The sequence below is a fragment of the Limanda limanda genome, chromosome 7 (genome assembly GCF_963576545.1).
Source record: "Limanda limanda chromosome 7, fLimLim1.1, whole genome shotgun sequence".
Taxonomy (NCBI): Eukaryota; Metazoa; Chordata; class Actinopteri; order Pleuronectiformes; family Pleuronectidae; genus Limanda; species Limanda limanda.
The window spans coordinates 11,211,029-11,237,034 of NC_083642.1; the positions used below are offsets into that span (position 1 = coordinate 11,211,029).

Genomic DNA, 26,006 nt, shown 5'->3' on the forward strand with positions numbered 1-26,006 from the left:
GCCATCTCCAGGCTCTCCCACAGTTAAAGCATTACAACCAAGTGGCAACCAATTGTGCTTGGTTCGGGAACTGCTGTTTTAAAGCTTTGAGTTCAGCATTTTGGCCAGCTCCATTTTATTTTTTTGAAACCAGAAGTCACGATATTTCAAGGCCACCTACACCTGTGAGCTGCACCCACTGGATGGTACTAGCTATCAATCAAACAGTATCCATGCCAAAATGCAAACAATGCATTTGACTCCAAAATAGGGCCATCGTTGACAAAGTGAACATCGTGCTGTATTGAAGAAGGTTTGCGATCGAGACCATAGCAATAATGTTTTTACAGTTTATCAATGCTGTAATGCGATGCAATTTGTCAAATAGACCTGTCCAATCACGCTGCATTAAGCTAAACACAACTCCAAAGGTTGAAGACATAAATTGGCCTTATTAAAGGAAGTTATGAATCTGAAAGCAGTTTTTTATGAAACACAATGTGCGTTATAACAGTGAGTACAAACGAGGGACGAATCCTTTGGTTTGCCACCCGTCTCACTGTGGTGATTTACAGGTGGGCTCCAGGACCCTATGACAACACAACAGGGTGTAAACAACAAATGCATGAGCAGAGTTTAAGAACATGTCTAACGAGAGACGAGAGCAAGACATTGCTCCTCAATCACTCGTAAAGTTTCTCTCAACACTCCATCTTCTAGCAGCCTATTTGGCAGCGTGTTTACTGTTGTTGAGGGGATTTAAAAAATCTGCGTGATACTGACTTCAATGTTTATCTCCAGCACTTAATCAGATAAACCACCGACACTCATTAAGGTTTACAACTTTCCAGAGTTGAAAGCAACAAGCCCATGGGCTCAGGCTAAGCTTTGAGGAGCAGCAGCAAACATGACAATTAAGGCACTTTAATTAGGTACAAGAAATAACTGACACATTGCTTTGAGAGGGGAGCTATTACACTAAATCACGGCTTTTTAAATGATGTCTTGTACAATGAGGGAAGTCCCTTATTCCCAGACTAGTGTAAGTGAAGATAATGAGGTTCTAATAAATTATCGTTTCAGTTTGTATCTAGAACAGAGTGTTGTCTGAATTCATCCACGGTGATGATCACGATGGTGTCTGTGACAAACCGTAGAATATGATTTGTAAACTCGACATAGCTCGTAAACAATAACACACAGATTTATTTTATTGTGAGATTTGTATCTTGCTCTGTGACAGATTGATCTGTTTATCATCTGTGCTTCTCTTTGTGAGTTTATTCAGCATGTAATAACGTTGAGGTTTGAGGTCAATCTGTCAAACACCTGCTTGATGTTTTTGACACATGCTGCTTATGTGGTTGCCTGGAGAATTGCCCATCAAAAGGAAACAGTTTTCCCTCCTCAGCAGGCCATTCAATTACCATTTATAAAATAACATTTGTATGCCTCTGCGCCGGGGACTTCCAGTGGCCTGGGGCATTATGATCTCAGGTTGTCTATTCGTCTCATAAGATATTTGTGAACACAATATCTTAAAAAACGGCTTCAGGGAATTTCACTCATCATATACTCACCACTTTACCTATGGAGGAGTGGGTACAGTGTTTGAGTCCACTCAACCCTTTTGGTATTTCAGGGGTAAACAGCTAAAGCAACAGTCAACTCGTCTTTTGAGAAATCGTGAGTATGAGTCTGGAAAGAACTGTGTGTTCATTGAAACTGCCCTGGTTTTCTAGTGAAATTCTAGTTAAAAGTAAAAACCTGGAAATTATTCATGTGTAAGATATAAATGCTTCCTCCCATTAAAGTATGAGTTGAATAGGAATTGAGAAGAATAAAGCAGTCACAATACCAATGAACAGGCAGAATGTGTGTTGTACTTAACACAACAAAATGAATGATACTTCAGATTTTCTTCAAACTTCTCTGAGTGAAACTAAGACGTTTTTCTTATTCTTTTGAGGAATGAGGCTGAAGTGTAACGTGATTGTTCTCAAACCGGTATATCTATATGTCATGTGTCTGTTCATCACAGAGACAAATCCCCTTTCTGAGATATGGAAACGTTTGCAGCTTGAGTAGCGATTGCCTGCAGGACGTGAGGTGAACAGATGGAAGAGCGAGAGATAAGTGATTTGAGATGCTTGTGATATTGAACATAAACTAAGTGCACCGAGAGAGAATATAAATGTTTGATGGGTGTGCTGTCTGGGAGGAATTTGTCAGAGGCAAACAAGTGGACAAATGGATGTATGAATGATGGAGGGACAGGGCGTGTGGGGAATACAAGAGACGACAGCAACACATGTGATTTGCATGCACTTGAGTCAGTGCTGGGATTGAAAGAAGAGATGATGGTTAAATCGATGGATGAAAAGTGTATGAAGGAGGGATGAATAAAAGAAAGCTAGAGGGGAGGATAAAACATGACCCTCCATCTGGCTGGGAGGAAGTCACATGCAGTCAGAAACATTGCTCTGCTGCTAATTGTATGCTTGTTGGCATGCCGTGCACAACATGCACCTTTGAGCAGGAATCGTCACTTTACAGGGCAGGAGAGGCTTCTGCTCATGCCACCAAATAGAATACATGGAAATGTTCTATTTTCAAATCAGCATTTCAATTTAAACCTTTGAAACCGTTGTAAAAACGCTATCATCTCTCTTTATGTCGACGGAGAGGGAGCCACTGTGACACCCTGCTCATGTCTTCCATAATTTACCCATTTGTCTTGTCATTTTCTACCTGTTCAATTTTCGAGGCAAGGCTTGACTTTTAGGTGCGCATGAGAATGACAGACAGAGCATTGCCTCCTCATTTCTTTTAAAGAGGTTGTCAATCATAGCGATTGTTAAATGTGCGAGGGAACTAGTGGTTCTCAGCTCATCTGCCAGGACTCATCCGAGTATTTCAGTGATTTCTTCAAAATGTTGATAGGTTTTCCACATGGAAGGACATTCCTGTTTAATGTAGGCATGGCACATTTGTATTAGGCCGACCCTGTAAAATGCCGCTTCATTCTGTCATTATTTAAAGCCAGAATGGCACTTAGAGAGCTCTCATGAAAAATTGAATTGAGACACATGGATATCGGTCCCCTAAACATGTGATTTTTCTCATCAAAATCCATGACTGATTCTTTGACAAATCAACAGAAATGCTTACAAACACCCTTTTTTCCAGTTTTAAAGAAAGTAAACAAAGAATTCCTGGATTATCCCCCTGATTTGGATCTGCACCAAAATAGTTCATAACCGCATCCTTGCACCAAATCACGGACAGATAAACAAACCTAGACAAAAACATATCCTCCACAACGGAGGAAACCAGGGACTAGGGTCCATCATCATAAAAAGACATTTAGTTTTAACTGATAGACATTCTCAGTTATGAAAAAATATATATTTAGATTTTGATGGGATTACGAAGCAACACGGGAAACTAAATGCCAAAATAAAGACACACAAACCATTCGCAGTTTATTGTTGTTTCAAGAGAAATTAACTTTCAATATTTTTCTTTTTTATGCTGAAGCTAACTTTACACAATCCCACCCACCACACCAGGCCTTCTTCTCTCTCACTTGGACCTTTCACTTCCTCCCTATCTGGATTTCTGCTTGGCTCTGGAGTCTGCTCTCGCTCAGTGATTCAAAAAGACTCTGGCAGTTGTACTTGGCATCGGATGGATAGTTTCTCAGCCACGACACAGAGTCTGACTCAAGTTTCGGAACTGAGGATACCAAATGAAAATGATTAGTTATTTCCACATGAATTGATATTTGCTGTTTTTTTTGGCAACAAGGTAACACTGCTTATTTATTATAATCAGCTCCCACTGTATCTCTGCACAGCTTATTAAGATGCTCCCATAATGATGTTCCTTTACTCTTTTTTGCTTATTTATCTTTCTAGCTCACTGAAAAAAGAAATTACCTCAAAAATTTTCTCTCCTATTGATGTGTATATAACAGAGTCAGACTTAGTTAATGATGTCCCTGGTGTATGAAAGGAGCGAGACATATGCCATTATTAGAATGAATAATGCTTGTATGTGTAAGGCTAATAAGTGATGCCCTTTGTAAATGAATTCGATGATCAAGGGACATTACAACATTAAATTACTTGCACTGTCTTGGCATACAACACCGAACAATAGAGGTGGATGAGAGGGTAAATGTCGAAATGAGATTTTTTTTATCAGACTCTTGTCAGTATAATGAGACTCCAGCTCTCTGATCTCTGTGGTTTTGAACCAGGCTGTGTCCTTCACTCAAGATACAAGAAGACATAATACTCAGGTACAATGAAATTGTAAGAGGCTTCTCCTTCTATATATGGGTGTGAAAATATATAAGATTATAGGGTGAAAACAACAAACGTAGCCGCAAATAACTGTATACTTGGTTTCCTGGTGAGTGGTTGTGGCAGGAGATGGTTGAAACATATCTACAAACTCTAACAGCCGACTGAACTGCACTGCACTGCCTGGAGGAACAAGTAGGACGACATCTATCTTCAGCATCAATGCAGTGGTTATATCATCCAGAGTGTGAACGCAGGCTATAGCCTGAGGGGCAGCTGTAGCAACAGTCCTCAGCTACGATAAATGAAATGAGAGAACATTTGTATTGCATTCGTTTTCATTCAGGTTATTTCATTTATGTTTTCTTAGTGCCCACAGATAAGCCTCTATTCCCCACGCACCTACTGCAGGAACTCCAGTTAAATAAGGAGTTAAGATAAAACAGGGATTTTATTCACCTGTGAGAAAGTTAAGACTCTGGGAAACACGACCACAGTTTGTACAATTTATCCCTCTCCCCAATCCATTCTACTACCATTTAGTTTCTGTGGCTGCGTTAAAGTCTGGAAGGTAGAGACAGAAATGATGAAGCTGTATCCCCCATTCACTTCCTGGACTACAACTAGACAACCAGCAGTAAATGCAATATTTATTTTCAGAAACAGTTCCACCTCGTCATCGGTCCAAGATATGAAATCTCTAGTCTTACTTTATAGTTTGCAGTATTTTCTGTTTGTAAGCAGCTAACTGGGGAGGCTGTGGCTCAGGAGGTAGAGCGGGTTGTCCATCATTCCACAACATGTGATAGAGTTAGTGCTGCACACAGATGCTCGGTATGGATGCGTACCGGTGGATGGCAGAACTGTACTGTTAAGCATATTTAATGGTCATTAAGACCATAAAAGTGCTATTTAAGAACAGACCATTTCACCAACATCTGCTTCGTCTGCTCAGTGTTTGTGAATGGTCCCGTGAAGTGCATATTCAGGTTTTATTATGGATGGAGATAATTACTGATGAGGAGAGACAAGGGTTGTGTGGATTGAAATTCAAACGAAAACATATAAGTTTGGATGTAGCCTCGGGGGAAAAAAACATAACATCATCAATGACAAAGGCTTCAATAAAAGGATCAATAAAAGGAACTAAAAGCCTGAAGGACATTATTTTTTACACCGTTTGGAACCAACTTGACATATAACAAGGGTTTTAAAGGATGTGTTTGCACAGTGGTGTTTGCAGTATCACCGAATTCTAATATTGGTCCACAGTCCCATTTGTGCTATAGCTAATCTCCCTTATTCAGCTTTCAGTCCTGAACTTCTGACAGTTCCAGTTATGGGATTTCTCTCATCCTGCACTTGTCCTCAGTTGTCCTCTGGTTCTATTACGACTGTCTCCTCCACCTTCTTCTCTCTCTCTCTCTCTCTCTCTCTCTCTCTCTCTCTCTCTCTCTCTCTCTCTCTCTCTCTCTCTCTCTCTCTTCTATCTCTCTCTCTCTCTCTGTACAGTATGTACCTCTGTGTGTGTGTGGACTAATGTCAGTGCATTATGACAGCAAGGCTTAAATTGTCACAGGCATCGTCCCAATTCCACCTTTTAGCTCCAGCCTGACAGTCACATTATGACTTTTGCTCACTCTTTATCGCACTTTCTCCCCCTCTCAAAGCGATGGTGGTGAGCAGGGATTCCCCCCTCTCACACTGCCTCCCAATCCATTCTCTGCCTCTGTGACTTCATCCTCTCAGACAGTTATACCATTCTTGCCCCTTGTTGTCCTGACACTGCTGAGAGGGAAGCAGACAGTACATAGGGAAGTGAGCTGTAATGTAATCAGACAGGCAGTTCAATTTGATTTCTGACAGATGTCCCCCTAACTTTACGTAAGATCAATAGAATACTGTGATGTCACGGCCTCTTGAAAGGCCTGCATCTCCCAAATGATTGTTCAGAATGTTAAGGGAGATTACAGTTTTATTGTTAAAGTCTGTTCATTTTTTACGAGGCAGATGCAGATGGTCTTTGTTGTCATTACACTGCTTGTCTGTAGTCACAAGGGCAATAAGAGGCCAAGACAGGAGGCTTTAATCCTGTGAAGATTAACTGGAGTGTGGATCAGGGATAGGGTTCAATAGCATTTTTTATCCAATCTGAATCCAGATCCAAATCCGCCTCTCAAATCCAAACATCTGTGACTTCAGAAAAAATGTCAACGGGGATCATGTCATCTTTTCCGTCTGTCTCTGTCAGAGGCCTGGGACCCTGATGGTTCTGCACAGTATTCGATCTGTTCCTATATGACTGTGCTCTTCTGAACAGAGATCTCAGATGCTTTTCCTAGAATCAGCTGCAGTTTTCTTCATAATATTGACACTTTTATTACTACTAGTACTTGTGTGCACTTTGTGTTCTTTGCATAGAACAACCGTATCCTTCATCCGTCTGTGGAACTCAATTGTGCTCTTGTCTGCTGGTGTGACAGCCCAACCTCCCCTCAGGGCTCAATAAAGCATCGTTACATCCGGTCCGTTCTCTCCACAGTCAACAGACCTCAATCACTGTGAATGGGAAGATTTGTGAAAGGGGAATGGGGGGAAATGTTCTGTAACATCACAAGATGAGACATGTTCCGGATGTAGACTTGCACCAAGCACAAGTTATGACTAATTCAATTAAAGAGATAACTCACTGTGTTAGTCGATGGAAAAATAAGTAAATTATATGTCAAATGAACAGTGAATAGCTGTTTTATAAAATTGGATTACAATTAGTAGGGGATTATAATAATGTTAAAACAATGATGATAATAGAATTGAGATGCCTGTCAATGATTCTGCTGTGTATCGTATATGCACATATACTGTATGAAACCCCTCCCAAGTCATAAACACACTCCTCATATATACATACATCACATGCAAATAAAGGCAATTAAATAGTGCAAGATTGAATTTGCATATCATGTGCTGCAGGCCACATTCAAATGTAATGGAAAGGCCACATAGAATAACCTTTAAATCATTTCCTCACCTCTGGTTGTGTTTGAAGATAGTCTCCTGAGTGAATGTGGATTTCCAGGGATTTAAGTAGGAGCAGCTCCACTCTTAACCCCAGGTGATGTAACACGACTCCTTCCCTTTTTTATACTTGATACCCTCTAATTTGTCAGTACAGTTGAAGTGGTTGAGTAAATAGAAAGGCTATGAATAAATTTCCATGCTAATCTTTGCGACAGAAACATGCCCTGGCCACAGTGGGACTATACACCAATAGCCCACTTACCGGTTTTAATAATTTTCCATGTTTACGTTTTAATACTGTACGCAAACACACAGAGCATGTGAAGAAAATGCAGCGTGAATGCAGGATATACCGCTAAACTGCAAGGCTTCCAAGTGGAGAATGATCTTATTTTGAAGGTCGGTATTGAATTTGTTCACAGAGGAGGAGGAGGAGGAGGAGGAGGAGGAGGAGGAGGAGGAGGAGGAGGAGGAGGAGGAGGAGGAGGAGGAGGAGGAGGAGGAGGAGGAGGAGGAGGAGGAAGAGGCGGAGATGTCCTTCATGGTTTGTTACAGCACCACTTACAGAAAATTTGGGGAAAGAGCCGACAAATAGGGAGATTTTCATTTTTTCTCTGTGCTGTGTTATGTGTTTTTTTTTCTATTTTTAAGTGGCAGTGAGAGATTTGCGTGAAATCATAGTTGCGGTACAAATAATACGAGCCATTAAAAGCTTTAGGAGACTGAATGAATCCTGTTTGGCCGCGTCTTCAAAACAATATCAAAGTGGAGAAGTGGAGCTAAACTTTTTGTTATTGGAGTTTGGTTTCAGGGCATTTAACAGCAGCTGACCAACAGGTAATTTTTTGCTAGGGTGTAAGGTAGGAGGACGTAAATGTAAAAGGAAGTTGTTTTCCCTCTTTGTGTTGTTTTTTATAAATTGCCTGAAGCTGAAAACACAAGTTTAAAGATTTGTCTCACCTTCTCTTACACCTTGTCTTTTTTTCTGTTTTTATCCATTTCGTCTCTAGATGGGAAATGCCTCAGAAACATTTCTGCTCGTGTCCAAGATATCAAAAGACAGTGACATCCTCATGGGGACGATCTACAGCATCTTTGGTGAGTGAGTTGTTTTTGTTCTTCCCACGGTGTGCAACCGTATGAATGTGCTCACACCCTAATATATCCTGTCACTGTGTCCCCAGGTGTGCTGTCGTTAATAGGAAATGGGATCCTGCTGTTTGTGGCCTATAGAAAAAAATCCACCCTGAAGCCTGCTGAGTTCTTTGTGGTTAACTTGGCCATCAGCGACCTGGGCATGACCATGAGCCTGTTTCCACTGGCGATCCCCTCGACCTATGCCCACATGTGAGTGATGACCACTTAGTACTCCGCCACAGGCTCTCTATCTCTCTCTCTCTCTCTCTCTCTCTCTCTCTCTCTCTCTCAGTTGCTCTCTACTATGTCATCTTCCCAATCAATAAATTCACAAGGAGAGAAGGAACAATGTACTTTCTGCAGGGGATAATAGGACGATTTGCTTCTCTCAGTTTATAAATTCTGAATGGTCGCCTGCTATGGCCGTGAGTGGTGAGAATGAACCATTAAACAGTGAAATCTTTTTAAAGCTGACGCTACAGATACATTGTTTTCAGGGAAATGTCAGTTTTAGCTGATTTAAGCTTAACAAATAGCAGCAATTGATTAGTGAACTTTCTAGCAAGAGGGCTTCTTTTTTTTGCCTTCAAATAGTCGCTTCATGAAGCTTGTCCTACCTTGTAGATAAAGTTTAATGAGGCCAACTGCAGCCGTCCTCTCAAGCCTGAAGAAGGTGTCTCCACATCCTCTGTTACAACAATAATGTTACAGTTTATTTGAACCCAAGAGACACTAGTGACTGAACATCAGTCAAAGTCTGTGGTAAAATCTCTCCTCAGGAATGTAATGCTGCTATAGTTTTTAATTTTTTATAACACTACCATCATTATTACAAGCAAAATAAATAATCCTGATTTGTAATTTGCTAACATGACATAAATCTTATTACAACACCGTTGATGAATGAATGATTTATGATCTGAAAATGTTACAAACATTTCTTGGTTGAATGCAGGAAAAAAAACAATAAAAAAATTATTAATAGAGGGTCGGAATTCATGGCTCTCTCTCACATGTCTCTTGCTGCTTCCCCCGGCTCTGTTTGCTTGCTCCTCTGATCCCCAGAGCATGTGCGGCCAATAGCTGTCATATGTGCCATGATTGCATCAAAATGCATCTCTGCTCACTGCAGTGAGCAATGACCCAAGAGAAGCCAAGGAAATGTAAGGCCTGTTTCATCTACTGCAGGGGTTGGGAACCGCCGGCCTCTGGACTGTACACTGCCTACAAGACAAGACAATTAAGCCGCGACGGAAAAAAAATGATTCCGAAAAAAAAATCTCATTATAGTGACTTATTATGGCAATTATCTTTTACGTGTTTTAAGATAGTATCAAACATAGTTGACTAACTTGACCTTCAGGGTGGTCCCTTCTGGCTGCGTGACTGTCACACACATAGCTGTTACGTGTCATCGCTGACAAACATCATGGCGACTGTTGAGAAGGAAAAGTCTATGCAGAATGTCACACTTTCCAAAACATAAAGACAAGCCACTGAACCTGTGCAGGGACACAGTCACAGAAATTTGAAATGTCAATCTCAAGTGGCCTTGCTGATTGAAGCATGAAACTAAATGGATGAGTTGTAAGGGCAAATGTAGTGGAAAACAATAAATGTTCTTTGATAAAGTTTACAGCTTTCACAAGTATGGCAGAGACTTTAATCCCTTCGTCGTGACAACCAAACACATTCCTTTCTCTGTGTAAATGCAAATCTGTCCCGGGCCACATATGTAGGGGCCACTTCCTCAGCCGACGTCCCCTGACCCACTACAGTTTCGTAATGAGCCAAACATTGTATTGCTTTTTAGAGTCCATACATTGGTTTGTATATATCGACAATATGAATATTAAACTGGTCAAATCCTCGATAGCTAATCAGTGATTCATTCAGCCCCTCCTCACCCCAAAACAAACATGTACACACTGGTAATGGACACATCTGTCAACTAAAACTGGATTAAAACGTCTGTTGGTCTCTGCAAATATAAATCATGTACATGTTATATTTGCATATATAGTGGCAACAAGAGACATATTGAGGAAGCCTTTTAGTTCCAGGTGTGAACAGGCACACGTTTCACTCAGAGCAGATGTTTATATCATGTCTGACAGGAGCCAATTTTGTACGCAGGCAGGTTTCCTTGTGAGTAAGCTAATGGCCAAGACGCTCGTTCTGAGGGAGAATTTGAAATGGCGCCTTGTTGTAGCTGCAAAGCATCAACTCACCATGTGCAAACACGGGATTATGGCTGAATTCAATAAATACATTGCACTGTTTGTAGAGTCTTGTGAACACAACAGTTTGACATCAGACGCTTTGCCAAAGAGAAGCAGTTAGAACAAACTCATGTCAGTCTGATGTTATTAGGTTTCATGTACAATTCATCTCAAAATACTGTACAAACTAGAGATGACCCCAGTAAAAAAATGGTTCCCCACCCATGATCTACTGGGTATGAATTGTGTAATTCACCAGAGGAAAATTGCAGAGAAATCTTGGCGTTATATCAAGAAAACGGTCATGAACAAATGTCCCCTTGTGTTTCTCTCTCGGATCAGGTGGCTGTTTAGTAAAACGATCTGCATTATCTACGCCTTCTGTGGCGTTTTGTTCGGCCTGTGCAGTCTGACCAACCTCACAGTGCTCTCCTGCGTCTGCTGGATCAAGGTCTGCATCCCAAACTACGGTAAGACAAGGACATTTTAATGCTATACTCCAGCATTGCATATAAAACAACCATCATCACAGTATTACAACTCATTATTTTATGCAGAAGAGTTCACATATAGAGTTCACACAGTGTCATTCATTTTTGATACTGATTAGCCAGAAGGCTTTTTTACACAAATTGGTCACCACACTGATGAGGCTTTTCATTCTTGCCCTCTGAGCCAAAAAACCTTGAATGTGAAGAGATGAATAATAAAGCAGCAAGGCCAGAGATTCAAGAGCTGGTTTCAAAGATAAACTGCCCATGCTGCAGTAATGTTAATGTTCATTTGAACTCCTTTTAACTACATGATATGCAAAAAGGGAATGTTATCAAGGCCCCTTTTCTGTTCTCTCTACGTTTGTAATGTCTTTCCCTGCATCTGCTTAATTAAAAAAGGTCACAAAGCATCCAATAATTGGACTTGAACCAATAACTGTGTATGCTCTAAAATCACTGTCAGTAATTACTGATTAATTTAAAATTGTGTTCATTTTACTAAAGACCAGACCGAAAGAAAATCTAACACATAAAACAATCCGTTTTTTAAGTGAGTCTGTGTTTCTCTACTAATCATAGCTTGGTAACATTTACTTTCAAACCAAATATAATGCATTTGTAAGTAGTATTCAAACATACCCTCTGAGTCAAAGCTATTTTATTAAATGAAACTGAATTAGCTTTGTTACTGCTCATGTGTGTATATAATTTGAATGAAGTCTGTTGAGCAAGCAACACACTCTAAAGACCAAAGTTGTAACTTTTCAGATTAAAAGCTCAGTAAATCAACTTGAAACAAAGTATTGCTGCATAATAATGACAATGTGCTTTTACTTTGTAAACAAATTGCTTGAGGGAAAGTAATTGAATGCTGCTGCCACCGCAAATTAAAAATAGAAAAATCAAGTTATCAAGATGATAGTTTTGGCCTGCGTGCTGCCCTTTGACAACCTCTCCCTTACAGCACAATGTGGTTTTAAGGGTATCTCAAGTGTTTATCAATGTACAGTATTCATCAATAATGATAAACTCTCAACTCAAGATGTTTTATTTTATCAGATGTCAAGTATAATTAATGTAGCTTACAATTGATAATCATTTTCAGAGTGTCATGTGGCAGCTGTTAAGAGAGATGTTAAGGTAAACAGTGGTTATCCAACCTCAGAGCTCAGGAGGAAAAAACACAGGGAGATAATTATACCACCTGTCAACGATGTCTCTGAACCCATTTACACTTGACATTTCAATGTTGTGTGCTCACATAATCACGCTTGCTCATTGGAGACTGGATTGATAAGAGCACAGATAAATGCTGCAACTGCCTTTTGTAAGACTGAGCTGAAATCATTGGGTGCTTTTACTGTCGCTGTAATAATGTAGAATGACAGCTAATTTCTCTGCTGTTATCGCAGAGGAGAGTTCCTGTCGAGGTTGAGTTCGGCGTCTGCTTACTGGAACAGTTAAACATGGGAGAAGTAAAGATGATTTATGTAGTGTTTAAGGGACAGTTTCATCTTCTGAACGTGTGTGCAGAATGCAAATTAAATGGCGGAACTATAGGACAACACAATCCCAGGTCACTGCCGCTGGTTCCCCTGAGCTTTCAACTGTATTGCAGGGTCGTCAGTTGGAGTTTGTTCAGTTTCCATTCGAGAGGATCTGTTGACATGAAAGGCCAAACTGATCACGCTTGATTCAGAACAAAGCCACTTCAGACAGGTCATGCAGAGCATCTTCAAAGAAAGACTTTCTCTTCCGTTTTCCTTTCACACATGCACAACCCAGTGGGGGTTTATTTACTCAGAAGGGTTAGGCAGCATTGAGAACAGTGTTGACAAATTCTGTGCAGGATACAGGTGAAGGGTGGAGCCGCAGACAGAAGCAGGACGTAACGTATTGATTTAGCTGCATTATTGTTGACAGAACGTAGACACTGGTGTCAGCTCTAATCACCGCAAACTCTTGACATCTTTGTCTGTCTTCTACGTGTGTCACATCCTCAGATATTTGTTTTCATTTCATTTTTTTCATTTGTGCGTCTGTCGCCGGGTAACAAGCTTCATCGGGTGATTCTCACTCAGACATTTGCATTCACACATACACATACACCTTCTCCAGAGAAACTGCGGAGGATCCTCAGAGTTCAGTGCATGTCTGAGAGAAGCTTAAGTCAAATAAGTGACACTCCATGGACGAATCATGCAGATTCTGAGCCTGTCAACATTTCAACAACTAAGCAAACTCCATCGACTGATAATAACCATGTAATAAAGCTTAGAGACCTGGAGAAAAAGCTTATAAGTGGACGTTGAGTTGACATTGTGTTACCAAACTTTCTTTTTCCAAGATTCAACAATGACCCTTTAATGCTTAGAGCAAACGTATCGAGTGGTGTGTTACGTAAGTCTGCACTCGTATGTGCCACAAGGTCAGTAGTCAGTGTTGTTGCCTTGCAGCAGAAACGACTTGTGTTTGAACCCAAGTCTGCGTCACGTTTCCTTGTCCTTCTGTTTGCTCTGAAGTTCTCCCGCAATCCAAAGATCTGCAAGTTAGTTGACTTTGATAAAAAAAAACACCAAGAGAGGACTAATATAAAAAATAGAATTAGCAAATCATCTTTCTTCAGAGGTTGTTGGTGGAATTTTGATTATTTACAGAATGTGATGATCTGGATATAAACACTGAGATCATGTAAAAGCAAGACAAGAAAACTGACACAGCCAATCAAATGTGCCCAGAAAGCAAATTATTGATGTAACATTATCAAGGGGAATAGTTGAGACAAAATCATAATTAATGTTTTTTGGATTTTAAGTACAAAAAAAGAGGGAAAAGAGTTCACAAAGTGATACAAGCCGTCATGAATTGCATTATCTTTTCCAAAAACATCCACCTACCCTGTAGATATTCATCTTTTTTTGTCGACTTTTTGGTGATAAACTGTCACATCCATTTAATATTTCAACGTTATCATCCAAATTAATTCTGATGTTGTTCCAGGGCATAATTGCTGTCAGATAATTATCGAGCTAGGATTGCTTTCTGTCTCAGATTAAATACTTATGTAATGCCCTCTTTAGTATGGAGATTCTCTCTCTCTCTCTCTCTCTCTCTCTCTCTCTCTCTCTCTCTCTCTCTCTCTCTGTCTCTCTCTCTCTCTCTCTCTCGCCTCTTCTTCTTTGTGTGATGTGTCCATCCTCAGATTGGAGACATTTAGAAGGAGTGAAGTCCTGCTGTGTAGCTTGAATTGCAGCTTTAAATTGCAGAGAAATGTCAGACACATTTCAAAAGAGTAAATAGATAAAGAGGTGAATAAAATGTTTTAATAAAAATGAATAAATCCAATTGATTTATCAAAATACATAATATATGTATATCAATCCACCTAAAAAATCAACGATAATAAAATATTTTGTTTGTGCAGTGCACGTAGATGACATTTATGCATGCCTTCATATTGATTAGACAGGCAGAGGATTTGTGTTTTGCTCAAGGGCACAAACTCATGCGTGTGACCACATTCTAGCTGTAGTGGAAGTCTGTGACTCCTCAGTTTTCAAGCAGCTTCACTTAACATTAACTCTCCTTTTTCTGCACGTTGGTTTGATTGCAAACTTCTCAACCAGCAAATTGCTAATGAGCATAATTAATGCTTTTGCCGATTAAGCCACTGAGGATTAATTCACACGACCGGGTTTAATCCAAATCTCTCTGAGCAGCTCAGACAGTTGAAGTGGGATCCATGTTGTCGCTTTGTTTGTTAGAATGAATATATTTAACTCTGGATTTAATTTAGAAGTCGCAAATAATTGTGTTATATTTGCAAGTGATTCATTCATTTTCACTATTTTTTCAAGGATCGTCACTCTCTCTTAATTTGCTCATTAAACTCTCATTACATTTTTTGAGGTCTTTCTCTGTGACTAATGATTATTATTATTATTGCTTCAATTAGCCATAATTCATAATCATCGTAATTAATTCAAACAGCTAATATGCAAATGCATGAAGTGGTAGCACTTGACAGAACCTGCATATAAATTCATCTCAGTCTGAAAACCTACCCTGTAGAAGAGAGTGGGAGAACAAAGCAGATTTGGTCAAGGAATAAATTACCACAGAACAGCAGCACCCAAACTTCGCAGGGCTTTGAAAAATGTGTGGGTTCTTTTGGTGATGCAAGAACTTCTCCCTCTTCTTGGTGAAAACACTGCTGTCCTACATCAGGATTTCACCGAATACCTTCTCCTGCACACCCCAGTTTGGAGGTAAAAATTCGGGAGTGATAAGATGGAAGCGTCTGACTTGTCGGACTGAACCTCTGAATATAATAGGAAATCTTTCCCTGTCTATAAGTTCATCGATTGCTCCGGCCAGGCACATGATATTTAATATCAGGGCTGTGTTTATGAAAATGCTTGTCTTGTCTGGTTTCTGGAGGAACAGTCTGTAACCCACAGTTTCAAACCCCACAGGCTACAAGCCTCACAGGCTACAAGCCTCACAAATAAGTGTTTGAAATGGTAATGAGCACAAATAATGATGCTTTCATGAGATTTCTCTGTAAGAAACCTTGTATGAATGTGTGCCACTTACAGACACACTGTACTCTTTTTTTCTTAAGCAGTTTGTGGACGACAACAGTAGGGTTCCCATGGTGAAACACAGATAAAAACAGAAAATGACTAAAATCCCAGTGAATAATTGCAGCCCTGTAACAGCAGCAGTTTCACATCAGCACGATATTAAGGCTCGTCGACGGGAGAGCGCTTCATCCACGAGTTTCAGTTATCCACCTCACACACAGACCATTTGTATTTCTATTCAGGCCCCAGTCCCCTTCTGAAGCTGCATTTAAATTCACAAGATCCATATCTTCACATGGACCTGCATCGAATTTCACAGTCTCATAAATATCTTTCTTGCACTATTTAAGAAAGTGGAATAAAAATGTATTCCCGGATCTACACCCTGATAAATCCTGTTTTACGTAATCCTGTTAACTGTCAAACAAACAGAACGAGACAAACGAACGCAGATGAAAGCATAACCTCCTCGGTGGAGGTAATAAACCCATTAGTCTGCAGGCTGCACAACATAACTCATGACACCTGAGTAACTGTCACGCCCCGGCTCCAGAAGCCGTGAGAAAGAGAGAGGGAGACGCAGGTTGAAAGCCAAAGGATGAGTAATCTATTGTCTGACAACGAACATAACTCAAACTAAGCATGTACTGAGGTGTATTCATCAGTGGAATCAGTGGTGATGAGTGAGTATGCATGAGTGAAGCATATGTTGTGTGTGTGTGTGTGTGTGGGGGGGGGGGGATGTTGGAAGACTGAGAACAAAGGAACGACGAGGCATGAAAGACCATCACACGCACCCTCGCATCTGGAGTTCTGTTTAAGCTGCAAAGATTTCCCATCTCCCCCTTGGCTTTTCAATGCCCCTGCTGGCTTACGTCAGTATTGCCTCCGGTCGATTGATCCTTTCCACCACCTCAGCATCCACCTGTAGGCTCCTGTCAGGGTTAAAGACATTTGCTCATCACTTTCCGTTTTATCTCTGTGTTACATACATGTAATCATATCTGAGGAAGTGATGAAGTTGGAGCCGATAGACACCAAAGTCTAAATATGTGTTGCTGCTGCAAGAACTGAAAGCTGAGTTGTCAGACTGAAAATCTCTCTAATTCGACACCACCTGTTCATGCAGATGTGCGTGTTTGTGAGATTTGATCATTAGCACCATCAGCGCCCTTGAAGTTGTTTTTGTTTTCAGACAAGAATACATTTTTGCACTGAAGAGATTAAAGTCCTGCTGTCAGACATCCACAATAATAAAAATTGAAAAACACTCTTCAACAATCAAAATGAATTATCATTATTAAGTTATCTAGCACTAGTTTGGGAAAAGTAATAAGGGGACTTGGGACAATAAGGACTAATTAAACACTTTAAGGAAATGTGTGCACATCATAGTAGGTGAAAAGGCATAAACAGTCTCTAGCGAAAGTTGTTGTTTGGACACTTCGTCCCTTTTGAGCGCAAACTGAAAATAACTCACCTCAGTGAGTCGGCATCTTCGTCTCTTAAACACCAGTGGCAGTTTAAAGTAGCTTATACACATATATATGTAATTAAATGTTTTAGCCACAAGCTGAATGTTATGTGTTAAAATGTTAAACTTAAACTTACACAATGAAAGAAGAGAGAAAAACATCAAAATGACTCACAGCCAAATGCCAAATTGCTGCTGCTGCTGCTACGGCTTGATTATATTTAGGTAAATGAAGCTCACTTTAATGTAAATAAGAAGCCAGGCGGTTACCAAACAGTTTCCCCACAAGAAGAAATTACATTCCCTTTATAAACATGAAACAGCTTCTATGATGCTGTGAAAAGAGGAAAATGTCTGGAACTCTGTTAAAACATATTTCCGACTGGGATTATTATCTGGAGCATACGGTCTTGACAAATGTCTTCATAGAACTGGTCAGCAAACTATTTCTGCAACGATTAAACACTCCTCCCAGGCTTGGTCTGTGGAATTGAGTGTGAATATCAGAACTGCAGAGGAGAAAAAAATTCGATCGGCTGAGACTTTATATCCGCCAGAACGATTTCCTGGCTGATAAACTGGAGCAGCTGATGAGACCGAAGGAAGCAGAAGAGTGGCAGCAGTAAGGAGATGGCTGAGCTTATTAGACAGTGCCTCTTCCTGTCTCTTTTTCATTAGTTCTTTGTTTTCCACCTCACGTGGATATTGCTGTTCTTATTAGATCCCTGTTGGCGAATTAGCCTTAACTTGTTGATTTAAAACAAGCACATGGGTCTAGTGCATCCTTTAAGGATTCATTTGTAGTCGTCCATGAGTCAATGAATCCATCAATCACATTTAATTTTTACAATTTTAACAAGGTGCGACATCCTCTGACCCTCAACAAGAAAAACACAAGAACCTCAGAGAAAGCCACATGGGAGGGATCCTCTCCAAGCACGGACAGAAGTGCGACTGATCACATCAACAAAATAACTAAAAAATTGAAAAACACTCTTCAACAATCGAATCTAATATTATTATATATATATTATTATTATAATGAATTATTATTATTAAATTATCTAGCACTAGTTTGGGAAAAGTGATAAGGGGACTTGGGACAAAAAGGCCAAATTAAACACTTTAAGGTGTGTGCACATCATAGTAGGTGAAAAGGCATAAACAGTCTCAAATGAAAGTTGATGTTAAGAGTTGCTGTTTGGACACTTCGTCCCTTTTGAGCGCAAACTGAAAATAACTCTAATCTTAAACACCAGTGGCAGCTTAAAGTAGCTTTACTCGACTCTTTCTCATTATGCAGCTCATTTGTCATTACGTGGTTTACTCCAGACAATTTCATAAGACAATTTCTCTGATGAGGCCTCAAACCACGAAACAGACACAAGATTATACACATATATATGTAATTAAATGTTTTAGCCACAAGCTGAATGTTATGTGTTAAAATGTTAAACTTAAACTTACACAATGAAAGAAGAGAGAAAAACATCAAAATGACTCACAGCCAAATGCCAAATTGCTGCTGCTGCTGCTACGGCTTGATTATATTTAGGTAAATGAAGCTCATTTTAATGTAAATAAGAAGCCAGGCGGTTACCAAACAGTTTCCCCACAAGAAGAAATTACATTTCCTTTATAAATATGAAACAGCTTCTATACTGCTGTGAAAAGAGGAAAATGTGTGGAACTCTGTAAAAACCTATTTCTGACTGGGATTATTACCTGGAGCATACGGTCTTGACAAATGTCTTCATAGAACTGATCAGCAAACTATTTCTGCAACGATTAAACACTCCTCCCAGGGTTGGTCTGTGGAATTTAGTGTGAATATCAGAACTGCAGAGGAGAAAAAAATTCGATCGGCCGAGACTTTATATCCACCAGAACGATTTCCTGGCTGATAAACAGGAGCAGCTGATGAGACCGAAGGAAGCAGAAGAGTGGCAGCAGTAAGGAGATGGCTGAGCTTATTAGACAGTGCCTCTTCCTGTCTCTTTTTCATTAGTTCTTTGTTTTCCACCTCACGTGGATATTGCTGTTCTTATTAGATCCCTGTTGGCGAATTAGCCTTAACTTGTTGATTTAAAACGAGCACATGGGTCTAGTGCATCCTTTAAGGATTCATTTGTAGTCGTCCATGAGTCAATGAATCCATCAATCACATTTAATTTTTACAATTTTAACAAGGTGCAACATCCTCTGACCCTCAACAAGAAAAACACAAGAACCTTAGAGAAAGCCACATCCTCTCCGAGCACGGACAGAAGTGCAACTGATCACATCAACAAAATAAAAGTATTTACATCATTGATTCGAAGAAAGAGAAAATGTATGATAAAGATAAAGGGAGCAGCCATGAAAAATGAATTGAGGAGTTATTGACAGTGATGGCAGAATATGTGAGTAGGCATATTGTATGTCAAGCACTCTTGTTGTGATCATAGTCCAGGATCGGCTGCCACCACGATCAGCATCCACCATCAGGATCCACAATCATAATCCACCATCATGATCCACCACCACCATCATGATCCACCATCATGATCCACCACCACTATCATGATTCACCATCATGATCCACCATCATGATCCACCACCACTATCAGGATCCACCACCACGATCAGCCTCCACCATCATGATCCACCATCATGATCCACCACCACTATCATGATCTACCATCATGATCCATCATCATGATCCACCACCACTATCAGGATCCACCACCACGATCAGCATCCACCATCATGATCCACCACCACTATTAGGATCCACCACCACGATCAGCATCCACCATCATGATCCACCATCATGATCCACCACCACTATCATGATCTACCATCATGATCCACCATCATGATCCACCACCACTATCAGGGTCCACCACCACGATCAGCATTCACCATCACGATCCACCACCACTATCAGGATCCACCACCACGATCAGCATCCACCATCATGATCCACCACCACTATCAGACTCCACCACCATGATCAGCATCCACCATCATGATCCACCACCACCATCATGATCCACCATCATGATCCACCACCACGATCAGGATCCACCACGATCAGGATCCACCACCATCATCATGATCCACCATCATGATCCACCATAATGATCCACCACCACTATTAGGATCCACCACCATCATCATGATCCACCATCATGATCCACCATCATGATCCACCACCACGATCAGGTTCCACCACGATCAGGATCCACCACCATCATCATGATCTACCATCATGATCCACCATCATGATCCACCACCACCGTCAGGATCCACCACGATCAGGGTCCACCACGATCAGCATGAGTGCTGATGAACCTGTTAGTGCTGGATGGAAGCGCTCATCCTGCCCCGGTGTGGTTCAACAGATTAAAGGATCGAACAAGCAGGAGGTGGGGCAGGAATAACAGAGAATGAAGAGGGTGGCTGGGGGATTGCCCTACAGTTAAAGAGGATTGATTGACTTTTAACTGACAACAGGATCAATCTGCCCTGCTGATTGTGCTATTGGCAGTGTCAATTGAGCTCTTTCAGGTACAATTGAGCTGGTGCAGGTCTCAATTAAACTCAAGCCTGATAGTGTATTATTGTGAACATGTTAGACAAATGGTGAAAGCTGGTAACAGGATTTCCATTCAGTGCTAATCTATGGACTGATTCTTGACTCTGTTCGACACAGGAACCAGATTTATTGCTGGATACTCAATTTAGCCAAGACCATTTGGATTTAACTCTTTAAGGAAATATCTGACCCTTTAACTGCTAATTAATCCAGTATATCCACCAGCTAGTCGCTGATAGTTTCTGCTGTTCGGTATCCCCTTCGCGTTCGGACAAAAGGTTTGATATTTGGGTGTGAGTTCAGGTCGGATGGAATATCTAGTTGAGTATTTTTACACCAAAACAACAAACAAACATGACTATCTTGAACTCAAATGTTGCAATAATCTATTCGAACAATTCATGTATCAAATGACAATACTAAACCTCCGAGCTAACCAAAAACAGGAAACGTGATGAAAGTAAACTGGCACTCCTACTGTCAAGTTAAATCACGCAGGTTTTCAGAGCAATAGCCGGATAATGTGGACGATTGGGAGAGGACGGGGTATGTGTGTCTCCTTGCAGCTCCACTGTGCTATCTGTGGAGGGTTGCCGGTTTGAATCCCGTTTCGGTCAGTCTGAGTTTGCCGTGTTTGCATGGGTTTTCTCCCGGTACTCTGACTTGCTCCCACAGTACGAGGTTTGGAGTTATGTCAATTGGAGAAACAAAATTTACCAAAGATGTGAATGTGAGTGTGAAAAGTTGTTTTGACACACCGATACACCGGCGACCTGTCCATGGTGAACCCTGCCTCTAAGCTGAGACTGACTCCATCTTCCCCCGCAAGGATTAGCAGTATAGATAACTAGGAGCATTACACATAAGCACAGCCTCCACAATTTCCTGTTGCTCTCTGCACTGACTGTCCAAATAAATGCAAAATGCCAAAAAAAACAATACTTTATTGAAGAGGCAATTATTCATGGGATTCAGAGAGCTGGAATAAGATTGGTAGTCGATATTGGCAGAGCTGAGGAATCTGAATCAGAGGGAAAAATTGTTTCCTGCATCCCAGTTTTTAAATGTCAGAGCATGTTTGAGGGCTTTTGTTGGAAATTGAGTTCGAGCCCCGTGAATACAAAGAGCTCAGGTTGAATCTTTCATGTGCCTATCAGAGAACTGGACAGTGTGATCGGTGAAGGGATGTGTCACAACAGCTAAAAGCCTCTTGAATATGTAACAGCCCCTTTCCCAAGCACCACACGGCTTTATCGACACCACCCCCCACCATCCGCACCAACTGTAAGAGGGGTCGACATCCACCTCAAGAGGCCTATCTAAATCAATCACACTAGACTCTTATTGGCTTTTTACTTTTTTTCCCCCCAAGGATTAACAGAAACAACAAACGATCATTCTACTGCAGACAGAAATGCTTCATAAATGCAATCCATTCACATGCGATACGCAGTGGTGGGAAGTAACAAAGTAGAAATACTTAATTACTGTACTTAAGTAGATTTTTCCCATATCTGTACTTTACTTGAGTATTTATTTGCCAGGACGACTTTTTACTTTTACTTGTTACATTTGAACAAAAATATGTGTACTTTCTACTTCTTAAAGTCTCAAACTGGCTCGTTACTTGAGCAGCGGAGGTTTGGCGCAGCACGCCTCTACGCACGGCGCTCCTCTCTATCTCTCTCTCTCTCTCATCTAGGGTTCAAAATTTGTAAAATTATACATTATATACATTAAATTCATATTGTTGTAATAATTTTTCAGTGAGTTGAGATAAATCTTGAGGAGAAACATCTTGGCTTGTTTTGTGTCTGTATAGGCCTACTATAAAAAGCACATTGCATTTTTAATTTTGGTACTTGTACTTTTACTTTTGATACTTAAGTACTTTTAATATGAGCTACTTTAAGACTTTTACTCAAGTCATTTTCTGACGGGTGACTTCTACTTTGACCGAAGTCACTTTCAGGTAAGATATCTGTACTTTTACTCAAGTATGGCTTTCAAGTACTTTATACACCACTGGCGATACGTAACGATCTTCATTCAAATGTCAGCTCCTCTTGTTGTAAATTTGTATTGTATATTTTAACATCATCCAAAATGTTTCCAATAATTTTTCACACCTCGAGAATTCCACAATTAAAAAAAGGATACGTGTTCAATTATTTGTCGACCTTTAATTGCGTTATATCAGCGTTATATCTGCTATTTTTGTTTGTTGTGCAACATGAATAACACTTGTATACATAGCTTCATCCATGAACATGATTTGCACCTAAGTTTTGTCAGAAGTGAGGAAACAACTCACACAATCCCACACTGCATCAGTATGGGATAGGGGAACTAGGTCTTTTGTTTTTGTTTATATTGGGAGACTCTTTGTGCTCGAAGTTACATTATGTACGCTTAATAGCTCTTGACATGAATAAAATACAAGAAGTAAGCTATTCAACAATAAAAATGTGTTATTGCAGCAATATCCATAATACAAAGAGAACTAGTTCTTTATGTTTAGTGTATTATGTCATCATGGTGGTGTATGGAGACCGATAACAGGAATAAGGAACCTCAACTGCCAACGTTCTAGTGATTAAATTGTTTTCTATTTGTTTGAAGTCCATCGTCTTTTGAGTTCTTGTGTAAAGCAAACAAGCTCATGAGGCCCTCCAGTTAAAAGGCATTTTGCGATCTCCCACACCATATATGGGAATAACGGCTAGCTTGGGGAATCACATATAAGATGCTGCGGCAAAGGGGATAGCACACTTCAGGTTCAATCCTGGTGCAAATATAACATGAGCTGGGCAAATATTATGTAACGGAAGAAACTGAATGCAACTATGGCAGATTCCATTATTTGAATAAAGATCGAGACCCATGATTAGTAGAAGTGACTATGTTTCCTTATACGAGGTCATGTGTGCAGAGGGATACGATTGTGGCGAGACCAGGAAAATGGTTATTATAGATTTTCAAAGGGTTTTTCTCACATAATTTTAATCTCTAAGTCAACATGCCATGCAGCTCCCTCTCTCTCCTTGCACACAGAATAATGTTGACGTTTGGGTCCGTGACATTACAAAGATTACTCACTTCACATGTGCATTCCTGTGTGCCGCGTGACCTCTTATCCAAATGAGTCAGAGTTCAAAAATAAGCACTGGTCAGGACAAAAGAGAATTATCATTCTCTTTGCTTTGACACGTCTACATGCCCTTCTTAGGGAAAAGCTCTTCATCATTCATTCCACAATATCTCTCCAATTCTTCCTCCTTCTGTCTTCCTCCCTCTCCTCCTCCATGGTTACCAATATCAGGTAACCAGACCCAATGTGCTTTTGTAGCGTATATTGCTGCTATACTGTTGTTTCTTATCCTTCCCCTATGTCTTTATTTGTCAGCAATGGCTCCACTCAACTCACCCTCCTCTGCCTCTGCCCGGTTACTTTTCTCAGGTAACAAGTTTTCGTACCGCCACGCCTGCCTCTTGATTGCTGGGGTCTGGTGCTATGCTGGAGTCTTTGCTGTGGGGCCCCTGTCTGGCTGGGGAGAGTACGGGCCCGAGCCGTACGGCACGGCCTGCTGCATCAGCTGGCATGCGCCCAGCCAAAGCACTGCAGCTATGACCTACATCATCTGCCTCTTCTTCTTCTGCTACATCATTCCATGCACCGTCATCTTCCTGTCCTACACATTCATCCTGCTGACCGTGCGGGGCTCCAGTCAGGCTGTGCAGCAGCACATGTCCCCACAGAACAAGATCACCAATGCACATGCACTTATCATTAAGGTAAAGCATGCTGTGTAGGTTCACTACCCAAGATTACTGTGCAAATTATTCACAAGTACACATGTTCTTTACATGATAAATAACTGTGGTGTGTGTTGTTGTCTCTTTTCAGCTTTCTGTCGCAGTTTGTATTGGTTTCTTGACAGCATGGAGTCCATATGCTGTTGTGTCCATGTGGGCAGGGTTTGGTAACCCAGAAACTGTACCACCCATGGCTTTTGCCCTGGCAGCCATCTTTGCCAAGTCCTCCACCCTCTACAACCCTATTGTCTACCTGGTCTTCAAGCCCAACTTCCGCAAGTCCCTGTGCCGAGATGTGGCCAAGTGCAGGAGGACACTCTGTGGAAGTCCGTGTCAGCACAGCTCTGCACAAAAGGAAACTTGTGGACAGCCTAATCACAAAGACGAATCCAACTCAACAAAGTTGTCGAACGGGCTACCAGAGAACCACAGGACCTGCAGACACTGTCCTTGCCCTGAAACAGTCCTTGGTGACAGAGAAAAGCTGACAGACATCAGTCTGCAGAAGACTGCAAGGATACTTAAAGGATCTCGGCACAACGAGGTGGCTATCAGTCAGCTCTCCAACGAAGTTCAGAGCGACTTCCTCTAGAGGGACAAACACACTCACACAGTGAGAAGGTGAAAAATTCAGGAAAAGACAGCAAATATGAAGGTTGAAGACACTAACTGCAAGTGAGAGAAAGCAATGAAAATATAATTAAAGATGAAATGATTCAGATTGACTGTAGAGAAAGGAAAGGGGAAGTTTAAAAAGGAAGAACTTGCTTCATGCCTCAAATATGTGATACTGCCAAAATAAACATGGTTACAAAGTTAGAAGCCAACACAGAAGGAACAGCCAGCATGCAACAACAGATGTGTACATCAATATTTCATCAGGTCAAATTAGTCTGATCACCTTCACTGATCAGCACTAAGACAATCCAGAGTCACAATGCAAATCAATTCAAGCTGGATATAGAGGGAGGGGTCGAAACTGCAACTTTGCGCTTGCTAAACTAGCTTTTATGTGTTTATTAAAAGTACTGTATTTGATGTTAGAAGTATTTATTCATGCATGAAGAACCGCAGGGTTGCCGATGTTATCGAATAGAGAATAAGTCATGCACCCTGATAGCTGAAGATTAACAATACAAGATTTAGATAAGACCCATTACTTTAGCTACAGTGTGTCGGCCTCTGCATTCATCTTCATAAATAGGCCTTTTAATGTTTTTAGGAACAAAGCGCTGTGATAAAGATTTGGCTTAGTGAGCCCTTAGTTACATGTGTACAAATTAACATGGACATTTTACCCCAGGGTTGTTGCATTGATTCCTCTGCAGAGAGGACCTGCTGATGCCAATCTTTTCTAATTAGTTGTGTCCAGCACAAAAGACGTGAT

General features: G+C 40.7%; 1 protein-coding gene across 1 annotated transcript; it reads left to right on the plus strand.

The window, feature by feature from the left end:
* Positions 1-8,320: 8,320 nt before the first annotated feature.
* opn7b (opsin 7, group member b) lies at positions 8,321-25,211 on the plus strand. The gene is made up of 5 exons (XM_061075497.1): positions 8,321-8,408; positions 8,495-8,657; positions 11,012-11,139; positions 24,264-24,598; positions 24,711-25,211. Exons 1-5 carry the CDS (start codon positions 8,321-8,323, stop codon positions 25,209-25,211), a joined length of 1,215 nt encoding a protein of 404 aa, XP_060931480.1.
* The last annotated feature ends 795 nt before the right edge of the window (positions 25,212-26,006 follow it).